Source organism: Cygnus olor, chromosome 3 (genome assembly GCF_009769625.2).
Source record: "Cygnus olor isolate bCygOlo1 chromosome 3, bCygOlo1.pri.v2, whole genome shotgun sequence".
NCBI classification, from domain to species: domain Eukaryota; kingdom Metazoa; phylum Chordata; class Aves; order Anseriformes; family Anatidae; genus Cygnus; species Cygnus olor.
This window is the reverse complement of record NC_049171.1, coordinates 97,758,146-97,780,698: the sequence shown is the minus strand read 5'-3', so window position 1 is coordinate 97,780,698 and position 22,553 is coordinate 97,758,146. Positions and strand designations below refer to the sequence as shown.

Here is a 22,553-nt window from a genome sequence, read left to right as displayed (position 1 = left end):
ATAATTTATCTTAGGTAATTGTAATGTTCATCTCCTTTAAGCCTACTCTTAATAATTACGCACAGCAATGCAGAAATTGCAATGAAATTAAACATTAAAAAGGTGCCTATCTTCAAACTTATCACTTAGCAAAAAAGCACATAAGCTGTCTTCCCCCTTTTTCCCCTCCCTAGCAGTTCACCTTCACACAGCAGTATTGATTGTAAGGCTGTAGAGCAGGGGTGCCATGCGGTCATCACCTTGAAAAACGAGTGAAAGAAAAATCTAAGGAAGTAACCAAAGGACCAGGTTTGCCTTTTCAGTATACTCTGTCCATTGTGGCACTAGGAAGTCTCTCTACTATTCAGAGGCTTTATGCTCATTCAAAATGCACAATACATTTAGTCTGTCTACACACTTATTTGAACATTGGCATTCACGTGGTTTAAAGACAAAAGCTTATTTAGGTTATTGGTTTTCTGAGAGGAAAAGCTCGGTTTTAAGTGAGTAGTTAAGGCCATGGTGGACAGATGATAGATAAAAGTATGTTTCTTTACACTCTGAAACCAATTAAAAGAGTTATACTTTCTACCCCCAAACTTCCTGGTCCTCAAGGGATACAGTTATCTTGTGTCTTTCATGTCCTTCCTGAAGTAAAGGGCAACTTCTGGCCATGGCTAGGGAAAGAACGTTCTTCAGATTTGTTAAGACCTGAAGTATTATTAGTGCTCCAAGAATTAGTTCTCCAAAATTTATATTCAGTCTCAGCTGGTATGTTTGCAACGAGACATGCCATCTAGATAAATTCAGAATAATTTCAGAGGACTTAAAATAGGGTATCTGATTTGCTTCAAAGTCGCAGAAGGCTCCTGCCTACCTTGTCTTTTGCCTGTACAAGCTTTACATTCTGCAGATTTGACTTGCAGCTCGGTTTAGGTTGCTGGACACAGCCGAACTTTGCGTTTTAGTATTTCAGTGTCATTACTGTTTCTTTTAAACAGGAAATAGAAATACTAACAACTTGTGGAATTAAATATAAAATGAAGCAGTAACTCGTTCTTATTGCTACCATTCTTTACAGTGGCAGGCACTGCTTTTGTATGATAGGATCTTTTCGCCTTCTTGTCTTGGCAGGCTGCAAAAATTACTTACACAGTCACTGACAGAATTTATCTGAAGTAGTAAAGGACATCAAAGCACAACTGTAGCAGAAGCATCACTTGAGAAGTTGTTTTAGTCTAAGTAATATTAATTTGCTTTTCAACCAACACGTAAGATCAAGTGTAATTAGAATATCAAGACCATCATCCAGTTGCCTCCTGTGTTTTCAGTAAATTCCAATTCTGCATCATAACAATGCAGAACAGTGAAAGTGTAATATTGCTGAAAAGGGCGTCCATTTTAGCACCCATAATCTCACTGATTTCATCTGATTTAAGTCAAAATGAAGACATGTTTACAAGCTTAAGATCTAAACTCAAAACAGTAGAATTAAAAAAAATTATTTATGGTACTACAGATAGTTAAACATTACATACGGATTCCAGTGTTCTTTGGAGATCTTGTATAAACTGCCAAACATAATTGGTAGAATTTTATCAATGTTCTCCTCAATCAGACTAAGAATATATTCATTATTCCAGAAGTACAAAGCTCTTTCTGCAACCTGAAATAGAAAGTGTAGGGGTCAAAAAAACACAAAATAAATTACTACAAGTTATTTTTGATGCTTTTTTCTTTTTTACCTGAAAATGTGAACTTGACACACACTTGGATATTTGCTTAAATAAAGGCTCTTCTATTTTTTTGAATTGTGTCGGTTCTATTACATCTAAGATTTCTTCAATTTCACCTAAAAACATCACCTGTTGGTATAAAAGAAATACATCAAAAAGTATGAGAATGTTTTACATCGCCAGTGTAAACAAACAAAATGCAGCTCAGACATTAGTCATGAATCCTGCAAAGAACAATGTACGTAACTGCAATTCCGTTAGACATCCACTTATTTATTTATTTTCAGTGTGAAAGAAGTCAATCATCAGGTTCAGCTACCTGGTTACAGCTCCTGTTGTGGAATTGTTCTTTTGTGTAATTGCTCTAAACACTTAACAGAGCTGCTTTTGCAGAATATTTTTCTTTACAGTTAAAAAGATGCTAGAACATTTTATTTCTTCACAAATTGCTGCAGAGGTTACCTTTACTTGAGATCTCCAGAGTAGCTTCTGTAGCGGTAAATAGTTAATATCTGATTTAAATTACAACCTGCAGAACACTAGGTAGGTGGCATAAAAAAATTCAATACCACTCAAACAGGGACAACAGAGTTAAAGAACCCCACTTGTCAAGAGCTTTCGGGGTGAGGTCTGGTGCCATGAGTCAAACTCCTGATTGTACTTATTGTAATTACATAAAAGAAAGACAACCAGAAAAAAAATAAATTTCCCAAGACCATTTAAAGTTATTTTCATACTATGGAGAAAGAACATACGCGTGCTTTATCAGCAACTGAGATACCGAGTAGAAGTCTATGTCTGGGTCATGTTGCAGATGACAACCCCCAACCTACTAGTGTAATTAGTAAAACACTTCTCACCCAGAAAATCTGTTTCTCTATACAGTATCTCAATTAGAATGTAACTTTTAACATAGTTTTTAACATAGTAGCACAATAGTAAGAACTGACATTAAAAAATGGCAGAGCTGCCCTGCAAAGATGAGCACTCTTCAGGTTCAAGAACTGCATGTTTTCGGCAAGATCTCTTGAAAAGCACAGCAGAGGTAAGATGTATGAACCTGACATGTTTTACATAACAGCAGACAAGAAACTTGTACAAGACAAAACCAACCTCTTTCTGACTGCAAGTTTTTGGCCAAAATTTGAGCAGTCCTCTGATTACCTATATGAAAAATACAAACAAGTTAAAACCAGAACAAGCTTCTATTACATATTTTATATAATTTAAAAATAAACAACTAAATAAAATATGAATTTGCTTTTCCCTATCCAGAGGTTCAATAAAAACTTTGTTGCCTTATTATTAAACATTTATCTTGTTTTGGTTATCAGAATAGTATAAACCTTATCAAAAGTCTTTGATTATCCATTCCCACTCCACTCCCACCTCACATTAATTGATATCATATTGATAACATCAAAGCATCACAAAATGAAGTTAAATCTCCTGTAGCTAGACAGCCCAGCATATTTTTCTCCTGATCCATGTGTTGGGGAGCACCTGTCTTGGTTTTGAAGCCCAAGAGCAAGCAGCGTACACTGGCTGCACAAACAGGGTTATACAGAGGAGCCCTGTCCTCCACCACGTCCTTTTTTCTTCTTTAATTTGAAGTGTGACAGACTGGAAACTCGAAATGATATGAACTTACAGAGAAAATAGTTTCCAGTATCTACACTGGAAACTATCACATGTAAGACTAGAAAAAACCCTTCAGGAAACTTAATTAGAAAGCACAGCTCCTAAGAGGGGCAAGGTGGAGGAGGAGGGAAACAGGGAAACAACAACAAACAAAAAGACAGGAGGCCTGTTTCCTAGAAACAAACATCTGACACAGCATCTAAATTACAAAATTAATGCTGGCTAAAAAAAGCCATAACTGCATGTTTTGGAAGCAGAAACATTCTCCAAGCACTATAAACTTTCATTCTGAGCAAAGGACCTCTGCTTTTATGATATAACAGCACTTAACGGATCATACCCAACCATAAAGCTTACTCAACTACACAAATACTTTCCATATTTGATTTTTCCCATGTTGATTTTTTCTTCTTTTAACCTTCCCAGCTGGCTTTTTTGTTCACAACGATGTGTACTTTCAAAAGTGACTTTCTGACAATAATAGGATTTTAAGTGCTCACCAGTTTTGATCCTAGGATACACAAACATTCTGCTTCTACAAAACTGAGTGTCACTTCAGATGAAACCCAGCACGTGAGGAAACCCCAGGCAGCTCAAAAACTTACGCTCAAATCCAGAAAAGCAGCAAGTTACATGGGAAGAACAGCAGATCCCTTACAGAGCCTCAGCCCTGCAGTTGTATCTAGCTGGCGACGTGCCCCAGCCAGCCGAACTCCCAATGCCACCATCCGATACCTGATGGAGGAATGGGCGGCCTGGGGCGGCCCGGACAGGGCCATTTTGCAGCCTGGCCACAAAGGCAGAGCTCGCTCCCTGTCCCACTCCTCTGCTGCTGACCTGAACTCCTCGCTGCCGGCTCTACGAACACGGCACGGTGAAGTGGGGAGGGTAAACTCTGAGCTCCATTTCCCTAAATGACCTGATCTGGCAGTCCTCTCATCACCTGCTTCCCCTCCCTCAAGGAGTCAGGCTGACGTAAATTAATTATGCTTGTTTGTCTAGATTCACAATTTAAATACACTTTAAGTCTAGGGCCACTTTTTGTTGTTGTTAATTAGCTCGTAACTGAATGGCTATTACACACTACTGAGATTTTGTATTTTTGAAGAACAAACCGGAACATTTACAGGTGCAATAGCTCATTCTGTCAACACCTTCCCTGTTCCCCAAAACAATGCAAGAAAGCCAAAAAATGTCAGATGGCTGCATTTGCCAAAGGAAAGCTGTGAGAACCTACCATACACCTCTTAACTGGAGCATGAATTTCCTGGTCTTGGAAGCACAAAACTGGGTTAGCTACAACAGCCCAGTTTCCAGCACTCAGTAATGAGTGCCAAATGTGCTTCACTACATAGACTCACATTTTCAACTTCTTAACTTGACAAAGAAATAACATGTTCTTAGCACAGAAGTGCAGACCTCAACAACATACCTAATCCTTGCTCTTTAGAGGAAGGATCAGTTTCCACCTTGACTATGCTTTCACATTAAAAGAGCTGATACCTGCATATTTAAGTTCAAAGATTTTATTCCAAGAAATACATGAGTGCAGATCTGAAATCTTACTGCTCTTACTACACAAAACGCACACAATTAATATTGTTCCCTGGGCTACAAAATTCCTATAAAGTTGACTTGCAGCAGCAGACACCTGCTAGACAGCTTATGCACCAGGGCTGCATGTTTAGCCTGATTCTCATGATATGAAATCTCTTCGATGTAAAGGCTATGGCACTTAGCAGGGTTAGGTAATGAGCTCCTCTTGTCAGTTCTGCAAACATCAGGACTGACCTAAGGCAGACTACCATAGTTAGAAGAGCTCGGACTGAATGTCCTCTAAATTGACCCTGAGTGACAATTCCTGCCAGAAAAATAACAGTGAGGTACTCATGAAGATAGCCTTCTGATGGAGTGCTTAAAATACTACTTGACCTAAAGCCAAATAAAAAAAATACAATGCTATTTCATCAGTTGCCCCATCAAATTTCAACACTTACATTTCAAGTATTTCAGAAAGTTTCTTAAAGCTTCACTTACTATCATATACTAACTTTTACTCCTCTTATAGCAAAACAGGTTTTATAAATGTTCAAATTAATGACCAAGGCAAGCACAGGTCTCATGTCTTCTCCATTCTGAATTCATCTTTACTGTTGAAGAGGTGACCAGAATTGCAAGCTATAACCCAGGTGAAGTCTCAGAATTGTACTGTGGCACTCCTACGTCAGTAAGACCTGCCTTCCCCCTGCAGAGTTTGGGCTTGGAGCTTGTATCACAGTTCTGTAAATTCACATCAGGACTTTGCCATGTTGTCACTTCATTCAGCCTTGCAGGTTTTTATGTAATGTTATATGCTTGCTGCTCATATGTCAACTTTAACTGCAGAAGTACCTGGATTGTTTTATCCTTTGGCTTAAGGAACTGAGCTTACACAATTCCTTTCTCCTCACCCTATCCAACAAAATCGGCTTATTGACCAGTTAAGCTGGCAACGCTGCATTGCAGTGGGGAGGAAGGCTCTTCAAGCAGACAGGACAAATTTATAGATGGTCAGGCCTACTTCCACCACCTACAAAATAACTTCTTTTCTGATGAGGAACACCAACACTAAGTGACCGTGCAGAAAACAAGCTTCCACTGAAAAGTTGGTGAAGATTAACATTGTTTAAGAAAAAACAAATCATAAAAGCTCTTCACTTTTCTGTCACAAAAAGTGATGAAGTGTTTAAATTCCAACATATCCCTAACAGAGTGACATCAGATTGTCAAACTAACAGTTTCTCTTTGAGCTGGTCTGATACTAGTCTGTTTCCCCATGAGCTGCTGTGCTGCCCTGCCTGCATTCTTCTTTATGGGCATTGCCAAACTACTTGCACAAAGCACTGCAATCTCCTTTCTGGCTGAGCTGCCGATGCATGGCGTGGGAGATTCAGCCTGGCAAAAGCCTCTGATGCTTGAAGCACCTGTACTATAACTGTCAAGAGGCACCCCAGTAACTGAGAGGACAGAACAGAAACATCACATTGGGAATGTCAGGGCCTTTCTATCTAAATAAAGTGCTGTTACTCTTTCTCACTTTTATTTTCTGACTCTGTTTTCCCTGAAAATTTTCAAATTTATGCTAGGCACAAGCCATCAGCACCAAAAACATTGAAATTTTAGTTGTTACCAGGAGGGAGTACAGTTGTTACATAAGTTCTTATATAAGGTGATTCGCATGATCTCAGCGGTTCAAATTTTTATTTAAATTTGTGCTCCATCTTGGAGATAGACTAAGAGAGAACTGCACTTTCAAACCCAGGACTTTCTTAACAACTGTCCTAGATTTAACTATTATTTTTCTTTCCCCCAAATGCCTATGGATCATTAATCAAGACATCACAGATAACAGTGCTGTGCAGTTCCAATGAGCTGCAGTGAAATACTACATTGAAATTAAAAATAGAAAAATATTCAACTGAAAAAACACTTACAGGCTCTGTTAAAGTTGTATCTTTTTCCAGGAACTGTACAACACAATAGGCGAGCTAGAATGTAATTCATATGATTATTTAGTTTAAACAGACACTGTTTAGACATTGCAGCAAAACTAAATATCCCGACTTGTAATGGAAGCACTTCAGATGAGGAAGAAGGTACAAAAAACCCCAACCCAAACACCCTAGAACAGCCATTTAAAGTTCTTCCAAAGTAAACAAAATAGCAATTAAAACAGCAAGATATACAAGCTAGCTGTATCTTACAAAAACTTCCTGCATACCAAAAATCTTCAATTTTATCATCCTAGAAGAAAATCACTTTAAAACTTGACAGTACTTCCTTAACTCAGATCCATTATCTAGACAAGTTTTCCTCACCTTCAGTTCCTGTATTAACATTACACTGTGAATAAGCTAGGATTTTCAAACATCTATTTTGGGGGAAAAAGTTGATACTTTCATTCAAAAGAAAAGCTTTAAAACAACTTTGACTGAACACACATTACTCGAATAATAGGTGTCAAAATTCAGCAGTAAGATTACATGTGAAAGGATATTTGACTATCACAAGAGCTCAGATCCAGCTGAGGATCCTGTCCCCAGCAGTGGCCAGTAACAGACACTGGTGGAAGAGTGCACGCAGTGCGGGAAGCATTAGGAGACTAACTCACAAGCATGCTCTCCTGGCCCTCAGTGATTTCTGCCCAGGCCAAAGTGTGATATTGTATGTTACATAATTACTTACATTTACCTATTGTTTAGTTACTTAGCACACAGTTAAGTAACAAAACAACCACAGCTCTGCCATGCACAGAACCATATGCTAATCCTATTGCTGAAGCAGTTAAAACCCTAGATTCCATAAAGACTGAAATGGGGAAATCACAGTATGTTTCATCTCGCAACATAAATCAGAGACAAAATTATTTATGGGCATTGCATACATATTTCCATACTTAACATGTCTGAAATCAAGCGTTACCTCTCCATTTTTTTTGAATCTGTTATCCCAAAAGAGGTAATTACAATGCTGTAATTACAACAAGCCTAACTTACCGCTCCTACCCTCAGGATAAGGATGCGTATGCGTGGACCCAAAAAATAACACAGCACACATGAATCTCAAAATCCCATTAAAGTGTTCCTGTGCAATGTATTTATTGTTCAAAGACACAAAGGCTCAACCTTAAGCCAGCTTTAAGACTTTAAGAGCAGGCTAAATTGTGCTGTAGCAACAAAGCAATGGGCCACTCCTGACTGTGAAGTAGGCTCAGTGCTGGTTTCCGGATAACACAAAGCCAGAAATATACAGTGACAAAACTGCTCCTTCGTTTCCAAGTGGTATTTTGATACATGGCACTGGTGGTTTATCAAGGGATAGGTGAATAGCCTGGCCAACAAACCAAATGCTACTTTAAAGCACCCAGTACAGCAGAGTTTATAGGACCCTTCCAGGTACCAATGGCCCAGATTAATCATATTACAGAAAAAAGGCTAGCTTGCTGTACTGATCTATCAATGAGAATACCTTTGGCATATGACAGGTCCCTTTCATATCACTGACTCATTCCATGGAGCAGCCTATTGCACAGTAATAAATCACAAAGACAAGTGATTTAATTAAATTAGTTCCTAACTCGCATATAAAGTTTTAACTGAGCTCTTGTCTTGATCCTGTTTGTAGGCTATATAGTCATAATGATTTCACTTCATTAGAAACTCATTTCCTTGTATCTTTTGTCTATAAAGGAGCTATATTAGCAAGCTGACTAAGTTAACAAAGCAAATTTTTAATTAGCCACAGCAGAATTACTTGCGAGTTTTCATCAAATATATTCAATACTCAAGTGCCATATGTCTGGAAAGGATATACATTATTCCTCCAATAAGATGATGAATGTCTGTGCTAAGTATAAGAATGGAAGTCAAATGAATAACTGCAACATTTTGACAGCATGTCATGGATCTACATAATTTCTGGCTGATCTGGAGAGCTATTATGCATTTTCACCATTTATATCCAACACCCTTCCCCTCCCTTCAGTCACTGGAATTTTAGAAATAAAAAAGCACTTCTGAAATAAGCACCTGGCCATACTCAAGGTTCCTTTATACACAGCATTTAAGTTACATAAACGAAGTAGCAATGGAACAAGGTCCTGGGATTAAAGTGTGACTGAGTAGCAAACCACAAAAACTTCAGCTGATGTGACTTCGAATTGCTGTTACATTCTATTGTTTTTAATATATGCTAAATATCTCAAAATTAACATTTAGACAAGATATGTAAGATCTTAAAAATAAATAGGTATCTGAGATTGCATTTGCAAATACCTCGGAATATTGACATTATAACACATACTGCTTTAAATTTTCATTAGTGTCAAATGCAAATACAGAGAAAACCACAACTCTGAAAAATAGGTAAAAGCTTACCTGTGCATGAAACAAAGCTAATCCCTTTGCAGTATGCATGGGAATCAGAACTTTCATAAGGAACTGTTTGTGTTCTGCTTTCAGTGGCAGTGCAAAACCATTGATAATACTGAAAACATGAAGAAGTTGGATTTATTTTTATTTTTAAAAAAGGCACCACCATCACCACCACCACCACCAAAAACAACACATGTTTTCCTATCAAGAAATCGAGAATTCCTGTAAATTAAACCTGATAATTATGAAGCCATAAAATAACTTTACATATGCACAATCTCTAAAGTGTTGGCATCGTGCAAGTCTGGCCTCTTGGTAGGAATACAAGAGAACCACAGTAGACATCCAATAATACTCTTCAGATGAGGCTGAAGTATTTTTATCATGACCTCCATTAGGCAAAATAATCTACGGTAAGTCTTGCTGTTTAATGGTAAAGCTTACACACATCAGGAAGCTGATTCATTTTGCACAGTCACTTAAGACAACCTGCCTTGCAGGAGAAAAAAATAGATGGTATATAATTTTTATGCTATTTTAACATTGCAGTTTGGACACTTATTCTGAGATTGTCGAACAACTTTTCTGTACAAAAATGAAGTTAAAAAGTTGTCACTCACTCAATAATCTTCTTTTAAGAGTCAGTTGTAGAACAGCAGTCCTTCAGGAGGTTTTTTTTTTTTTGGTGTGTGTGTGGTTTTTTTTTCCTCTAGATTTTAGATTAATTTGAGAAAACAGTATCCCTTTCACTTGATTTTCATTATGATTTTTTCCATGATACTTGCACAGTCTTTGGATTTTTAGTAAGGCAGTAATATTTATAAAGTTTTCTACTGTGAATATATCAGTGACAGTTTTAGAAAACTAGTAAAATGCTACCACAAAGAACTTAAGAGGTAAAAATGAAATTAGTGAATTAATGGCAAAAATGGTAACTAAAACGCTTACAAGGCTTTCCTGAATATAACTTAAACAAAACCAGCCTGCTGAAGATTAAAGCATTTTATTCAATGTGAGGTGAAAAGTAAACATTCGTTGTCTGAGTCAGAGAACATGTCCTTTATTGGATATATTCCTCACAAGCAAGGACTCTTGAGAAATATTTTGCCTGTCATCTTTAAAACTTGTACTGAAAAAGAACAATTTATACTTGATATCCTAATTTTATATTCACATGGTAACTAAGACAGTATTAGATTATATCAGCGATTGCACTTTATCACTCATTACTATACTCCTCCCTTTCCCATTTCCAAAGCAAGAAAGTTGAAGCAAACACCCACAATAACACTTCATATTTTTTCTGTCAGATCAAACTTACCTTCCTAATATCTCAAGAAGTTCAGCAACACCATTGAAGTGCTCTGTTTCATATATAAACCTGTTATGAAAAGAGACAAAAATTGAAAGACAGATTCAAAAAAAAATCTTTAACAAATTTTAGATATTTGAAAGCCTGATCACAGATCAAAACCAGGTCTTTTCATTCAAGAACAAATCACTGCAGTCACAGACCATGAAGGTAATATAAAATATTGCTCAACCTAGACAGACATACAGCCAGACAGAGCGTACCTGAGGAAAATGTTGTTAATCTGTTTCCTGATGAATGCTCGTAAACCAAGGAATTTTCCATAAATTCGATGAAGAACTGTCTTTAGGAAATCACGTTCTCGTGGGTCTTCACTATCAAAGAGCTCCAATAACTTTAAAAATTAAATTGAAATTTATTACTTTTAGAAGACTTAAATTTTGTCATGCTACTAACCAATTTGAGCTTTATCTTGAACTTACAAGTTTGCATTAGAAAAAATAGAATCAGTTTGACCTAAAATTTTGTTTGGATGTCCAATGTTACTTTCAAAATTAGATTTTTAATAAAGCTGATTTTTTTTTTTTATAAGCAAACCTAGCAGCTTCATTTCAGTCATATCAAAAAGCCTGTATACAACAGACATGAACAAAGCTATTCTAACAATTACACTATCAAAATAAAAATGAAATTTTAAGAATGAGATTATCAAATTTTAGGTAAGTGGTTTAGGTAAGTGGTCTTTAAGATATAAGAATGAATCAAATTTGTGTCATATATTTACAATTTCTTAATTAAAATCCTGTAATACAGCTTTCAATAAGCTACTCATGTCTTCAAGGTTAAACCCATAATTCTTTGCAGAATCATTTTGTAAGACAAGTCTATGATAAGAATCATGCGCATTTCCCCAGGGGAAGAAGAGGGATACATATGTTTAACAGAATGATAATGCATTAAAAATGGGCTAGGAGTTGGGGTGGGAAATCACAGCACGTAGAAGTTGGTTCATTTCTGTCTGAATCTAACAGTGTTCCCCCATCTCCCTTTATCTAAACACCTCCCCACCCCTCTACCCCCCGTACCCCATTTTCTTCTTATTGATTCTGGGTGATGATCATGTTTGGTATTGTTCCTATACAAGAAATTTCAACATTCAAGATTTAATAAGAAACCATTACAAAAATCTAAATTCATAAGAATTAAGCATAAGGTAATGAAATCAACTGATTCTCTAAAACAGACTAAATGCCCCAATAAGCTAAGCTAGCAAGACTTCCCATACATTTTTGCTTGTGGAAGGTTTTCCAAGGATACAGAAAAGACCACACTCTTGAAGACATCAAAAGATATTCCAATCCCATTACAGGCCACTACTTTATTGTTGTTTTTTTTCCTCCTGTTTGTCCAAGTAAGAGCATATTTAGAAATACTAACTGTGCTAAATAAGTTAGTAACTTATCTCAAGTAATCACTACAGCCTCCTGCTCAGTCCAGGTCTACAAGCTTAGGTATGTCTACACCAACCAGCAACAGACACTGGAAACAGCTGTTCAAGAATTTTGCTCGGGCTCATTTCATTTTTACATTTAGAAGGAATTTCTCAGGGTTACTATCCCACTTTTTCTCCCATATATAGCTTTCTGAGCATTGCACTTTCTTGTACTCTAAAGATCCCATGAAAACATCAGGAACTGAAATTCTGCAACATGGCTCCTAAGAACCACGGTCCAATTAGTAAATTGGATTTGCATGGCCAGTAGGTCAGCAGCAGCTTCAGCCTTGAATTTTGTGTGCAAGTTGAACAAAACAGAGAAGGGAACACCTATAAACAAGAACAGTAAAACCAAACAAGCGGAAATATAAACAGTCACTGAAGGTGAGAAGGGGAAGTGTCCATCTACGTTGTTATTTTTCATTGCTGTACTCTGATGGCTTGCCAGCACTCACTCAAGCTTTTCCTTGAAAAAATGAGTATTTTGACATGGTAAAAATCCCCACTGACGTAATATGGGACAAAAATTGTTACTGTATCATACAGCCTTGACAAGTTATATTTACTGTCTCACTTAACTTTCTTGCTCATAGTTACTTTGCGTGGTGAAACAATTTTCCATGTTTTTCCTATGTATGTTCTTACTTGATTTTCCCTCCATGTTTAACACATGATAGTATAAGAATGACGCTATTCAGTAACAACAGGTGCTGGAACACATTTCATATACAGTAAGTTAGTTATTCACAGGAAAAACAATTCTGCTCTAAGTTTTCCCATTATAAAGCTCTATGAAAAACAAACAAAAAGGCACTACAAAGCACTAAAACAGTTTAATTGGCCCACTGTTGATTTGACTGGAAATAAGTTACAAATCATTAAAAGCACAACTTGTATTCACAAAATACAAAAATCTTGTATTGCAAAGCATTGAGAATACCACCTGAAAACTGTGTTTCTGAAGTTGCTAATTACATATAGCCTGTGCGATATGAAGTGCTGTTCATTTAGTGTTTGGCAGAAATCATTGTTGGAACAACTAAGGTTTAACCCAGTATCAAAACAAAAGCTTTACTATCTCCTTAGCGTACAACCAGCAGGTAAGTTAAATCTGAGAGGAGATCTTTGAATCTGAGATAGGAAACCTCTCTACTCACCTGCTGTACAAATCTCTGGTCAATGTATCTCTTTGCAATGCTAGGCTGAAAATCCGGGCTCTCCAAAAATCTTAGGAAAAATTCATACACCAACTACAAACATTAAAATGAAAATTTTGAACAAGTTAATAAGCACACCATAATACAGATTTTATACCCCACCCAAGTCAGTGGGACTATTTACATACATAAAAGGTATAAAAAGGAAACTGAGGTCTAACACATCACTGCTTAATCATGGCCTCTAGTGGAATTTACTGTAACAATTACTGTAAGTATCCAGAATATTTTAACTCTCAGAAGAGAGAAAGCTTAATAAATAATTTACTGAAGATATCACTGTAACACAAAAATCAAGTGAAAGATCTAAGTATTACTCAAATTCACACTTCCTACTATATTAAGAACATATTATGTAGAAATAAGTTATCCAACACTTATCAACATTGAGGGTAAAGTTAAGTGCTCTAACATTATGTAATTCTGTAAAAACGGATTAAAGAAAGTTTGCTAAGTGCTTCTGAAGCCAGGTTTCAGCTGCAAGCTCCAAAGATGAAAGGTCATTAAAAAGCTGAATGAATACGTAGAAGTTTAACAGTTGGGCTTAGCGTTACATTTCTATATCCTGGGTATTCAATTCAAACAAAAGGACCTTCTGCAGATTTACCTTCAATATCCTTTATATTTTGTAGTACTTATTTCTATTGAGTTCAAGTCCCCATTCGCTATGATCCTGCAAGGCCCACAGATGGAAAGACAGACAGGAGATAGAGACAGCGAGGGCCTGAGGTAGCAGAGAAAGGCATGAAGAAGCCAGAGCACAAGTCCCATATTTTTGGATTCATCAGAAGTCCAAGACAAATTACTGTTTCCATAACAATGGCAGGTGGGGGAGGATGCACGCAACTCTCCCAATTTATAAAATACACATCAGGCGTCTCTTAAGACAGAATTGAGAGGAAAAATGTCTTCAGTTTAGGTACATTCAGGGCCTCTTATGGTCTCAATGCCTAGTCTTAGCTCCATAATAGTTAAACAATTAGCAATAATACTAAAATGCAGTTTAGATACATGCAGACACCACTGACTGGACTTCTGAATAAAACCCACATTGAGGTCATATGCACATGGGCATGTATTTCAGCGATTACCACTACAAGTACCTATCAAAAACCCCAAGAGCCAACATCTGAGTAACGCGTAATTACGAAGTTCACTTGAGAAACACGTTCAGCAATAAGTACTTTTATCTAGAACATTTGAGATCGCAGTTATTACGCATAGCCTCAAGTGGGGTATGCTGTATCTGCAGAGCAGAAGCTCAAAAACACAAGTTCCCCTTCACTCTTTCCTCCCCTCTGACAGAGACCATAACAATAGCTTTTCAAATCAGCAGTCTAAACATACACAAATGTCATATAAACAGTATTGTATAAAATCCAAGCTTCCCTGTACAGCCTTAATTTGTCTTCTTGCACATAAACACAGCAGACAATAACAGTTGCAGAACAATGGAGGACAAATTTTTAAAAGTCTGGTAATAGCCAATCCAATAGCGTAATCATACATATTTCCACACTCCATCCTCTGTCTTAGAGATTGACCATGGCTACTGATCTTTTTCAAGCTAGAAATTAGATAAATTTGTTAGTGGTTTGTATTGAAACGGGAAGCATATGACTGGAGGGAAGTCATTAACAGTTTTATAGGATTTAATTTTGGAATTAAATTTCATTAAATATTCACATATTATGTCATATATTAAACATTTCTATCAGTGACTACAACAAATAATAGTCATATGATAACTGCCGGGGTGATGCTGCATGCAATATTGGATGCTATCTCCAGAGGGGGGAAAAAAAAGGAAAAAACAATATCAGGGTATCAGTAAGAAAGGGACAAAATGATTCTGAAGGCCTCAGGTAATAATAGACAGATACAGGACAAAACTCAGTGATTGCGAAGACAGTCAAAAAGACAAGAAAAAGCTCTGCTAAGCCACAAGAAACTATTAAACTGAGCGAAGAAGGGATGAATACTGGTCCTGAATGCTAGTTAACCATGGGATAACAAAGATCCAGCCACACAATGAAGCCATGTCAGCGACAAATGAAAGCCAGGCATATTCCAGGAAGATACTGATGTACAATACAGTACAGAGATGCACAGTCCTATGTATGCTGGAGAAAATATATTAAAACCTGAAAGGATACAGAGGAGCCCCTAGAATCCCATTGGGCCACAGTGCCTCTTATGAGTGAAGCCTAAACGGGTATGTTTTGCTTCCCCTGAAGCAAGGGTGGGCAGGGAGGACAATTATGGCTTCTTTCCATAGATAGATATGGGAACAGGGATAAACATCCAGCAGAAGAACTAGGCTAAAGCATAATGCTCTAACAACGTCTTGGTACAAACTGCCCAAGATTAACTTTAAGGTATCAATCAGAACCAAACCCAAGGTTTTGGAATAGGTGTGCCTCGTCTACAAAGTAGAACAAATCAATATTAACGCAAGATTCTCAATATCTGATGGACAACTAATTAGCAGCATGTCTCATTTCTACAACAGACAGAAGATGCATTAGTCACTGTTTGAATGCTTTGTATAATCCTTGCTATTGCAGAACCTCAATTGTTGCTATTGTTCTTAAGAGAGGAGCTTTCAGAAAAACAAACATTTGCGGCTCAAAAATCCCTGAACAGCTACCTATTCAATCCGTGCTCAAAAGCGAGTTGCAGAGCTGGTAAAAGTGTCGAGTAACTCTGGAGTTCCTTGGAAACCTTGGGAAATCCATGAAGCTTTATCCAAGGTGTTCCAGGAAGCAAGCGGTAATGGCCATTTCTGGACAGGCACCCCTCTCCTGTAAGCTAAGGCTTGCAAACTCAGAAGCACAACCCTAAGTATCAACAAGGATAGTAAGGATGGATTCTATCTGCAAAAGACACTGGCTGCTCCTACCTTAAAACAAACAAACAAACAAAAAACAGACAGGTATGCTCAACTTTCCTGAGTGTAAGTGAAGGGTTACCATTAGAAATACTACTAAATCATGGGAGAACTGTTGGCTTTGGTAGTTCCAGTTCTCAAAAACTGGTCTGCTTGGGTAAAAGAGCAGACAATTCCTATTACATTTTGGTGATTCTGTGTTCCTTCTTGCAGAGACCACTAGAATATTATTGCTTTAACAACTCTACCATCCACAGGTCCCTAAATAGAAACACAGGGTGACTAACGCCAGCCTCTGCACCCTAGTTTAGTTGCTACAACTGTCTGAAGCATTGCTTTAAAGCTATGTCTTTCATGTCGCACCAGTTTCAATGTAGGTCTACAGTCTTTTGTAATGGCTATGCATGCTGCTGGTAAGTTACTAAGCCATTATATATGATGTTATTGTATAGAGAAGTGTCAACAGATTCGACAGAACAAAGAACAGTAGAGATTCAGATTTTTTCTTCCCCCTCCCAGAGAATTGGCTATGTGCCAGATCAGAATTTTGCATTCTACCATCCAGTCATGTACCAGTGGGTACATGAAATGTAAAAGAAAGGACAGGAGAACACAAACTGTTGTCACTGTGCTGCAGTGAGCAAATCTGTTCCAAGGACAGGATGAATAACTGACACAGGAGAAGGAAATCCACGATCAATAATCAGGCAGCCTGGCCAAAACTCATTTAGGAAAAGACAAACACTGAAAATAAAATTTCAAATAATAACACATAATACTCTTTCAATTTCTCTTAGACAAGCATAAAGCACAAAGTGAAGTGGTCACAGAAACCACAAGCGTTTTTCTATAAAAAGAACTATAGTTTACTTATGTCCTAAAGTGAACTGAGAAAACATTTACAAGTTTTACTCCTGAGAGACGGGCATTTTGAAGTCAGATGATGATGCCTCTACCGACCATAAGAGACATTTGCTTAGTCCTTATGCAGACCTTCCCCTGCCCAATCAAGCCTCGCCATTATTTGAGGCATAGCCATTTCTCCTACAAATTAGACTCAGACATCCATGAGCTAATTATTATCACAGCCTTTAGCCTGCACAGCTATTTTTTGTGATATCTTGTTTCTTACTTGGTTTAAGTCTGAAATACTATCCTGAACATGGAAGTTTAAGTATCCAGTATTAGAAGTCCAGGCTTTAATAACAGCATTTCTTGATTATATTATATTATATCATTGATATACAGGGACATATATGTCCATGTGGTATTATGAGGACAGAGTAGCATCCCAACTCCCCTGAGAGAGAGGAGCAGATGGTACACAGATATGCAGCAGCTATTACTCTTCTACCCACTATTAGGAGTTGCTACACGATAAATTTTATTTAACAGATACTACTTTTACGAATTCAGCAATGAATAACCTGAGATATGAACTTGGATGATTACAAAGTGACTTAGGATTGCTCAACTTTTAACAGTTTATTGAGAAAAATTCATCAGTAGTGCAAGTCAATCACGTGATTGATACAGCAATGCTATAAAAATCACGTGATTGGTACAGGAGCGCAACAATAGAATAACTAACCAACTGTTACCAAACAACAATGCCTATATTGTAAAGTTTTTGCACAGAGGGAGGGAAGAGGGTGGGAAGAATGAGGAGATATCTATTTCTTGCTCAAAAGACAAATAAAGGCTATTGCTCCATTTTTGTTACTGTCACAAGAAACTGAATTGCTAACATCTGCTTATATTTCATTGAAATCATACAAAAATTGCTCAAGTTCAGAAAACAATCTCTTAAATAAAGAACATAATTACCTAAAATACCCACACAATTTTAAGACATATATATACACACACCACACTTCAATAACACAATCGCTCTATTTAAAACAAAAACAAAACAAAACAAAAAAAGAGCATTTAAGCAATTTGGAACGCTTACGTTCTGCCATATTTATACATGCAAGAAAAACAACCACTTTTTTCCCTTATGAGCACAGAAACTCACTTATACTCATAAAGATCAATTCTGAAGTTCATATCAAAGGCAAAAAACTACTCAAGTATGCATTCCTGGTTCTTGCCTTACAAGATGATTTGAAAATAAAGGAATCACACACCTGTATGTGGGGCCATGAGGCTTCAAGAGTTGGCTCATCTTCTTCTGGATCAAAATCTGGGTTATCGCTAGGTGGAAGTGTTCTGAAAATATTAGAACTAATCTGTAACAAAAAAATGAAGTTTAATTCCATTACTTGTTATTCTTCCACAGAGCACACTGAGCAAGTTATTGCTTTTATCCTAAAAGTACATGAAATGACACCAGCTAATAAAAAAAAAAATCTTTTTCTTTACATTTTTTAAAAGCCCTGAATTCAAACAGAGAAAAGCATGAAGCAGGCTAATGAAAATAACAATAAATTAATTTTTGACTTCATTGTTTCACAGATTTGCAGTTAGATATTGTCATATCTATTTTTTTTCTCCAGAGCCATTAAAGTTAAAAGAACATTTTGTTTCCTCCTTAATAAATTTTTTTTAAACTATGTGACATCAAGAGCTGAAGTTTTACATAAGACATCAAATACAGCATGACTAACCAATTGTGATTTAAACAGATCTCTTCACATGTAAGACAGACAATCCCAAAATATGTCTAATTTCAGAGTTCTTCACTTAACTTCATTTCAAGGTGTTCTTTACTTGTAAGAAAGAGCTGAAGAACTGTTTACAGTTTTTCCTCTTCCATCATTTCAAGATATTTCAAGGTTTGGGGAAGTCAAACTTATGTAACAATTGTAACCTTTTGATCTAACCACAGAGTAACTTAGAACAACAAAAAAAAACACAGAAAAATGGTAATCAAAGCAATTCAGTAGCAAAATAGTCATATCAAATCAATTTCAAAAGAGTGAATTTAAAGGGGATTTTTCAAGTATATGCAAGTCTGGATAGAAGACCGATCTTTCACATGTCAAAAGAAAAATAAATGTCATGTCATCTGCCAGATGCAACACACTGGATTTTAAATCTCTTTAACACGAACAATAGAGAACATGAAGTTAACTTCATTTCTGCATTTTCTACTGTTCTCTCAGGAACACGTTTAACCCAATTTTTCCAATTAACTCTCAAGTACGTTAGCCTCTTCGATCAAACCTGTTTCAAATAGCTGCTAACCATCCAACCCTGCTAAGCACAAAAGAAAGACTGTTTGACAGTTCGCAGCAAATGCTACTGCACAGCTTCCACGGAGTCTCCAAGGTGTTGGAAGGATCCTGCAAGAGGGCTTGAAAAGATCCTGAAGTCACCCAGCTGGCTTTGCATAGCCAAATCAGCTTCTTCATTAAACAAGACTTAAAGCTACTGCATGAACTCACTTTTCAATTCCTCCCATGCCCTCCATTCTGTGCCCCGTCCCTGTGACCTGCTAGACACATTAAAGCTGCAGGTACTGCTGCTCTAGACTAGAAGGGCGATGATGTTCTGTGTGGATGGCCATTAGAGCACGATCTCCTAGTTTTCTGAACAACAGAAGCAGCATTGCAGTTGTTTGGTGTTGCAAACATAACGGGACACAAGTAAAATTGGCTGGGGGAAGGAGGGGAAAAACAGGAGTTTGAGAGAATTTGCATTTTATTAAAAGCCAAGGACCAAGTCTTGGTTCTGTTACTTGATAACGTCTACTCTTATTAGGTATGCAAGAAAAGATCCACAAAAAACATTCAACATACAAATCAGTCCCCTACTGAGGCTACCCTACATCTGCTTACAAGTCTTCTGGTAACATCTCTTGACAATACATCCTTTTATTTCTAGATGCATCTTGCTGAACTGATCCAGTTAAAGTTTATAGTCCAAAACAAAGGTATTAAACTACCAAACATATTTCTGTAGCAGAAAAACAGCAGTTCTCTCTGCCAGATCTTTCAAAAACTAATTTTATGATTTCCAGAGTATTCCATACCTCTACTAGCACTACCAGTCTCTTTCTCTAGAAAAATCTTAGAACAAGCTGTATACAAGTTTTGTACTAACCAGTCTCCGCTAAAGAACTGCTTCAATGAATTCATTATGGTTAAAATAATTTTGCTACCAGTTTCATCTGCTTCTTCTACTAACGTCTTGCTAATAATATTGATCAAAATGTGGTATGGGTTAAAACCCTCATTGCTGTTCAATGGGCAAACTCTTCTGCATATCCTCTCATATTCTTTAAAACACCCCTTTTCATTTGTAAGGGGGAGGTCTTATCCCAAAACAGTGATGTGAGACGTACAAATCATAACAGATTTTTACAGGCTTTTGCAGGTGGATCAGTTTCCAGAGAAACTCAGCATTAGCTTCCTATGTCTTAGAAACTTTTGTAAAGTGACATCTGAAAATGTATCAGTTAAAGTATTAAGATACAGCATTTTTTTAATTAGTTTTTAATAGAAAGGAATGCGCTATTGTCTCTACACTTCCCAAGGAAGCTAAACATTTGGAGTGATACTAGAATCAATCCTGATTTCTTAGCATGCAGACAGGGATACCTGGTGTCTTTTGAAATTCTGAATACACAGCTCATGCAGGCTACTAGCATAACCTCACTGACATTAGATTTCTAAACTCTGGTGGGAAATGAGGGGAGGTTGGCAGGCAAAAGGAGACGGAGAAGCAATGTGTACTGGAGGGACATTTCTGCCAAACCTGGTACAGGCTATAGCTTTCGAGGTTCCCAGGAGGTTTTAAAACTTTTAAAAGACTTGTAATGCCAACCTCTAATTTGCTGTTAGCTTCGGAGTACTTTCAATAGACAATTTCCAGACTGAGGAACTGCTAATTTTGGATGACCTAGAAAGGAGGTGCACAGCCCTTTGTGCTACCCCTTCAAAACTATTTGTAAGCAAAACTCTTCCTCAGTTCTTAACACAAAGACTTTGGCAATGGAATTACAGAAAAATCAGGTTGCCTAGTACACCAAAAAATAATCCTGCACATCTAAAACAAAGATATTTTTATAATCTTATTCCATCCTTGATGGCCTGAAAATATATTCGCGTAATTTCAACCAGTGCTGCCTACCTCGGGATCCAAGCAGAGCAGGGACAGTTACAGGAGGCATGACCGCGTGGTTTTGGCACAGCAGCTATCGTGACATCAGAGACCATGTGAAGGGAAGGAAGGCTAGGAGACCTCCTCACCTGCACACACCTTGCCTATGCACTGCTCAGCAACAATTTTTTTCCTCTTGATATCTGTAAGGGATTGTTGACTTTGCCTCCCTAAGACACAGGTGATTCCAATGAAACAGTGCTGCTTCCTCTGCAAGCTGCAGGAAAGGGGTCCCAGGCCCAGGGAAAGACAAGGGGCTTTGGAAAGAAATTAACTCTGTTTCTGTCACCAAGGCCACTCTGGCTTTTCTAAGGAGATTGCTGTGGCCCGTTCATCCTTTACAACCAGCCATGGTAGTTAGGATTCACTAAGGCTGATTTCTACTTTTTTTGCCTCAAAAACACTATCCTTCAAACTCTGGGAAAAAAAAATAAAATCAAATGCCTTTTCTTTTAATACACTAACACTGAAGAGAAAAAAAGTCTGAAAAATAAATTAAAAAAAGAAAAGTTCTACAACTCATAGAAGCTACAAAGAAAGGCCTCAAACCTGACACACGTGTTGTTTGAAGGGGGAGACCCATCCAGAGCTCTTTCTGAAAGCTGGTACTTAGTCCCAATTCATAGCAAAGACCTTTGCTGCTGCCAGTTGCCAGGGAGACTAGAAATACTGTTCAGGCTTGGAGGGATCTTTTGTCTCAAGCTCTGGAAAAGCTCTCATTGAGCATTTAAGGCCTTCTTCATTTTCTGTCATTTTAAGGGAGAAAAGGAGATGGAAGGTTGTTGGAAAGAAAAATAAGCATCCACAGAGCCCAATCATTTGCACAACAACCACAACATCCTCAAAAGAACAGCTTAACACCATATCTCCAAGAAAAGGAAGCAGCTCCAACATAAAAGAAAATCTCTTCACCCTTCAACAAGTATGGTAGGCTAGTTAGTGTACTCTTTCTTTGAACAGGATGCTACAGAGAACACACAGAGTCACAGAGTAAGAAAATACTACAAGGACTCAGGCTTGTTGCCACCAGCAGTGGGGGAAAAAAGCTGAGGAATAGGTGGATAGACTCTGTCCTTTATAATGTTGGGTAAAAAAAAAAAACACTTAGTAAGGAAACACATCTCCTTTAAAATAAATAAATGAAAAACAGAAGTGTCCTAGATCTTTTGTGAAGATTAGGAAGCATCTGGTGAAACAGACAAAATTATTAGAAGTGTTTCAATATATCTTAGCTCTTCAGTATAACAGTATAATTTCTACAC

At 37.3% G+C, this 22,553-nt stretch overlaps 1 protein-coding gene across 1 annotated transcript in view; it reads right to left on the bottom strand.

Annotated features, from left to right (window-relative positions):
- The window catches only part of PPP2R5A (protein phosphatase 2 regulatory subunit B'alpha), a 44,749-nt gene that overhangs the window by 2,775 nt on the left and 19,421 nt on the right, over positions 1–22,553 (bottom strand). Inside the window, exons 3-11 of the mRNA XM_040552784.1 lie at positions 18,315–18,416; positions 13,233–13,325; positions 10,844–10,974; positions 10,590–10,649; positions 9,272–9,380; positions 6,830–6,883; positions 2,829–2,879; positions 1,725–1,844; positions 1,518–1,645 (exon numbers count right to left, since the gene is read on the bottom strand). Of these exons, the coding sequence (XP_040408718.1) occupies positions 1,518–1,645; positions 1,725–1,844; positions 2,829–2,879; positions 6,830–6,883; positions 9,272–9,380; positions 10,590–10,649; positions 10,844–10,974; positions 13,233–13,325; positions 18,315–18,416 (848 nt within the window). The remainder of the gene's footprint in view (positions 1–1,517; positions 1,646–1,724; positions 1,845–2,828; positions 2,880–6,829; positions 6,884–9,271; positions 9,381–10,589; positions 10,650–10,843; positions 10,975–13,232; positions 13,326–18,314; positions 18,417–22,553) is intronic.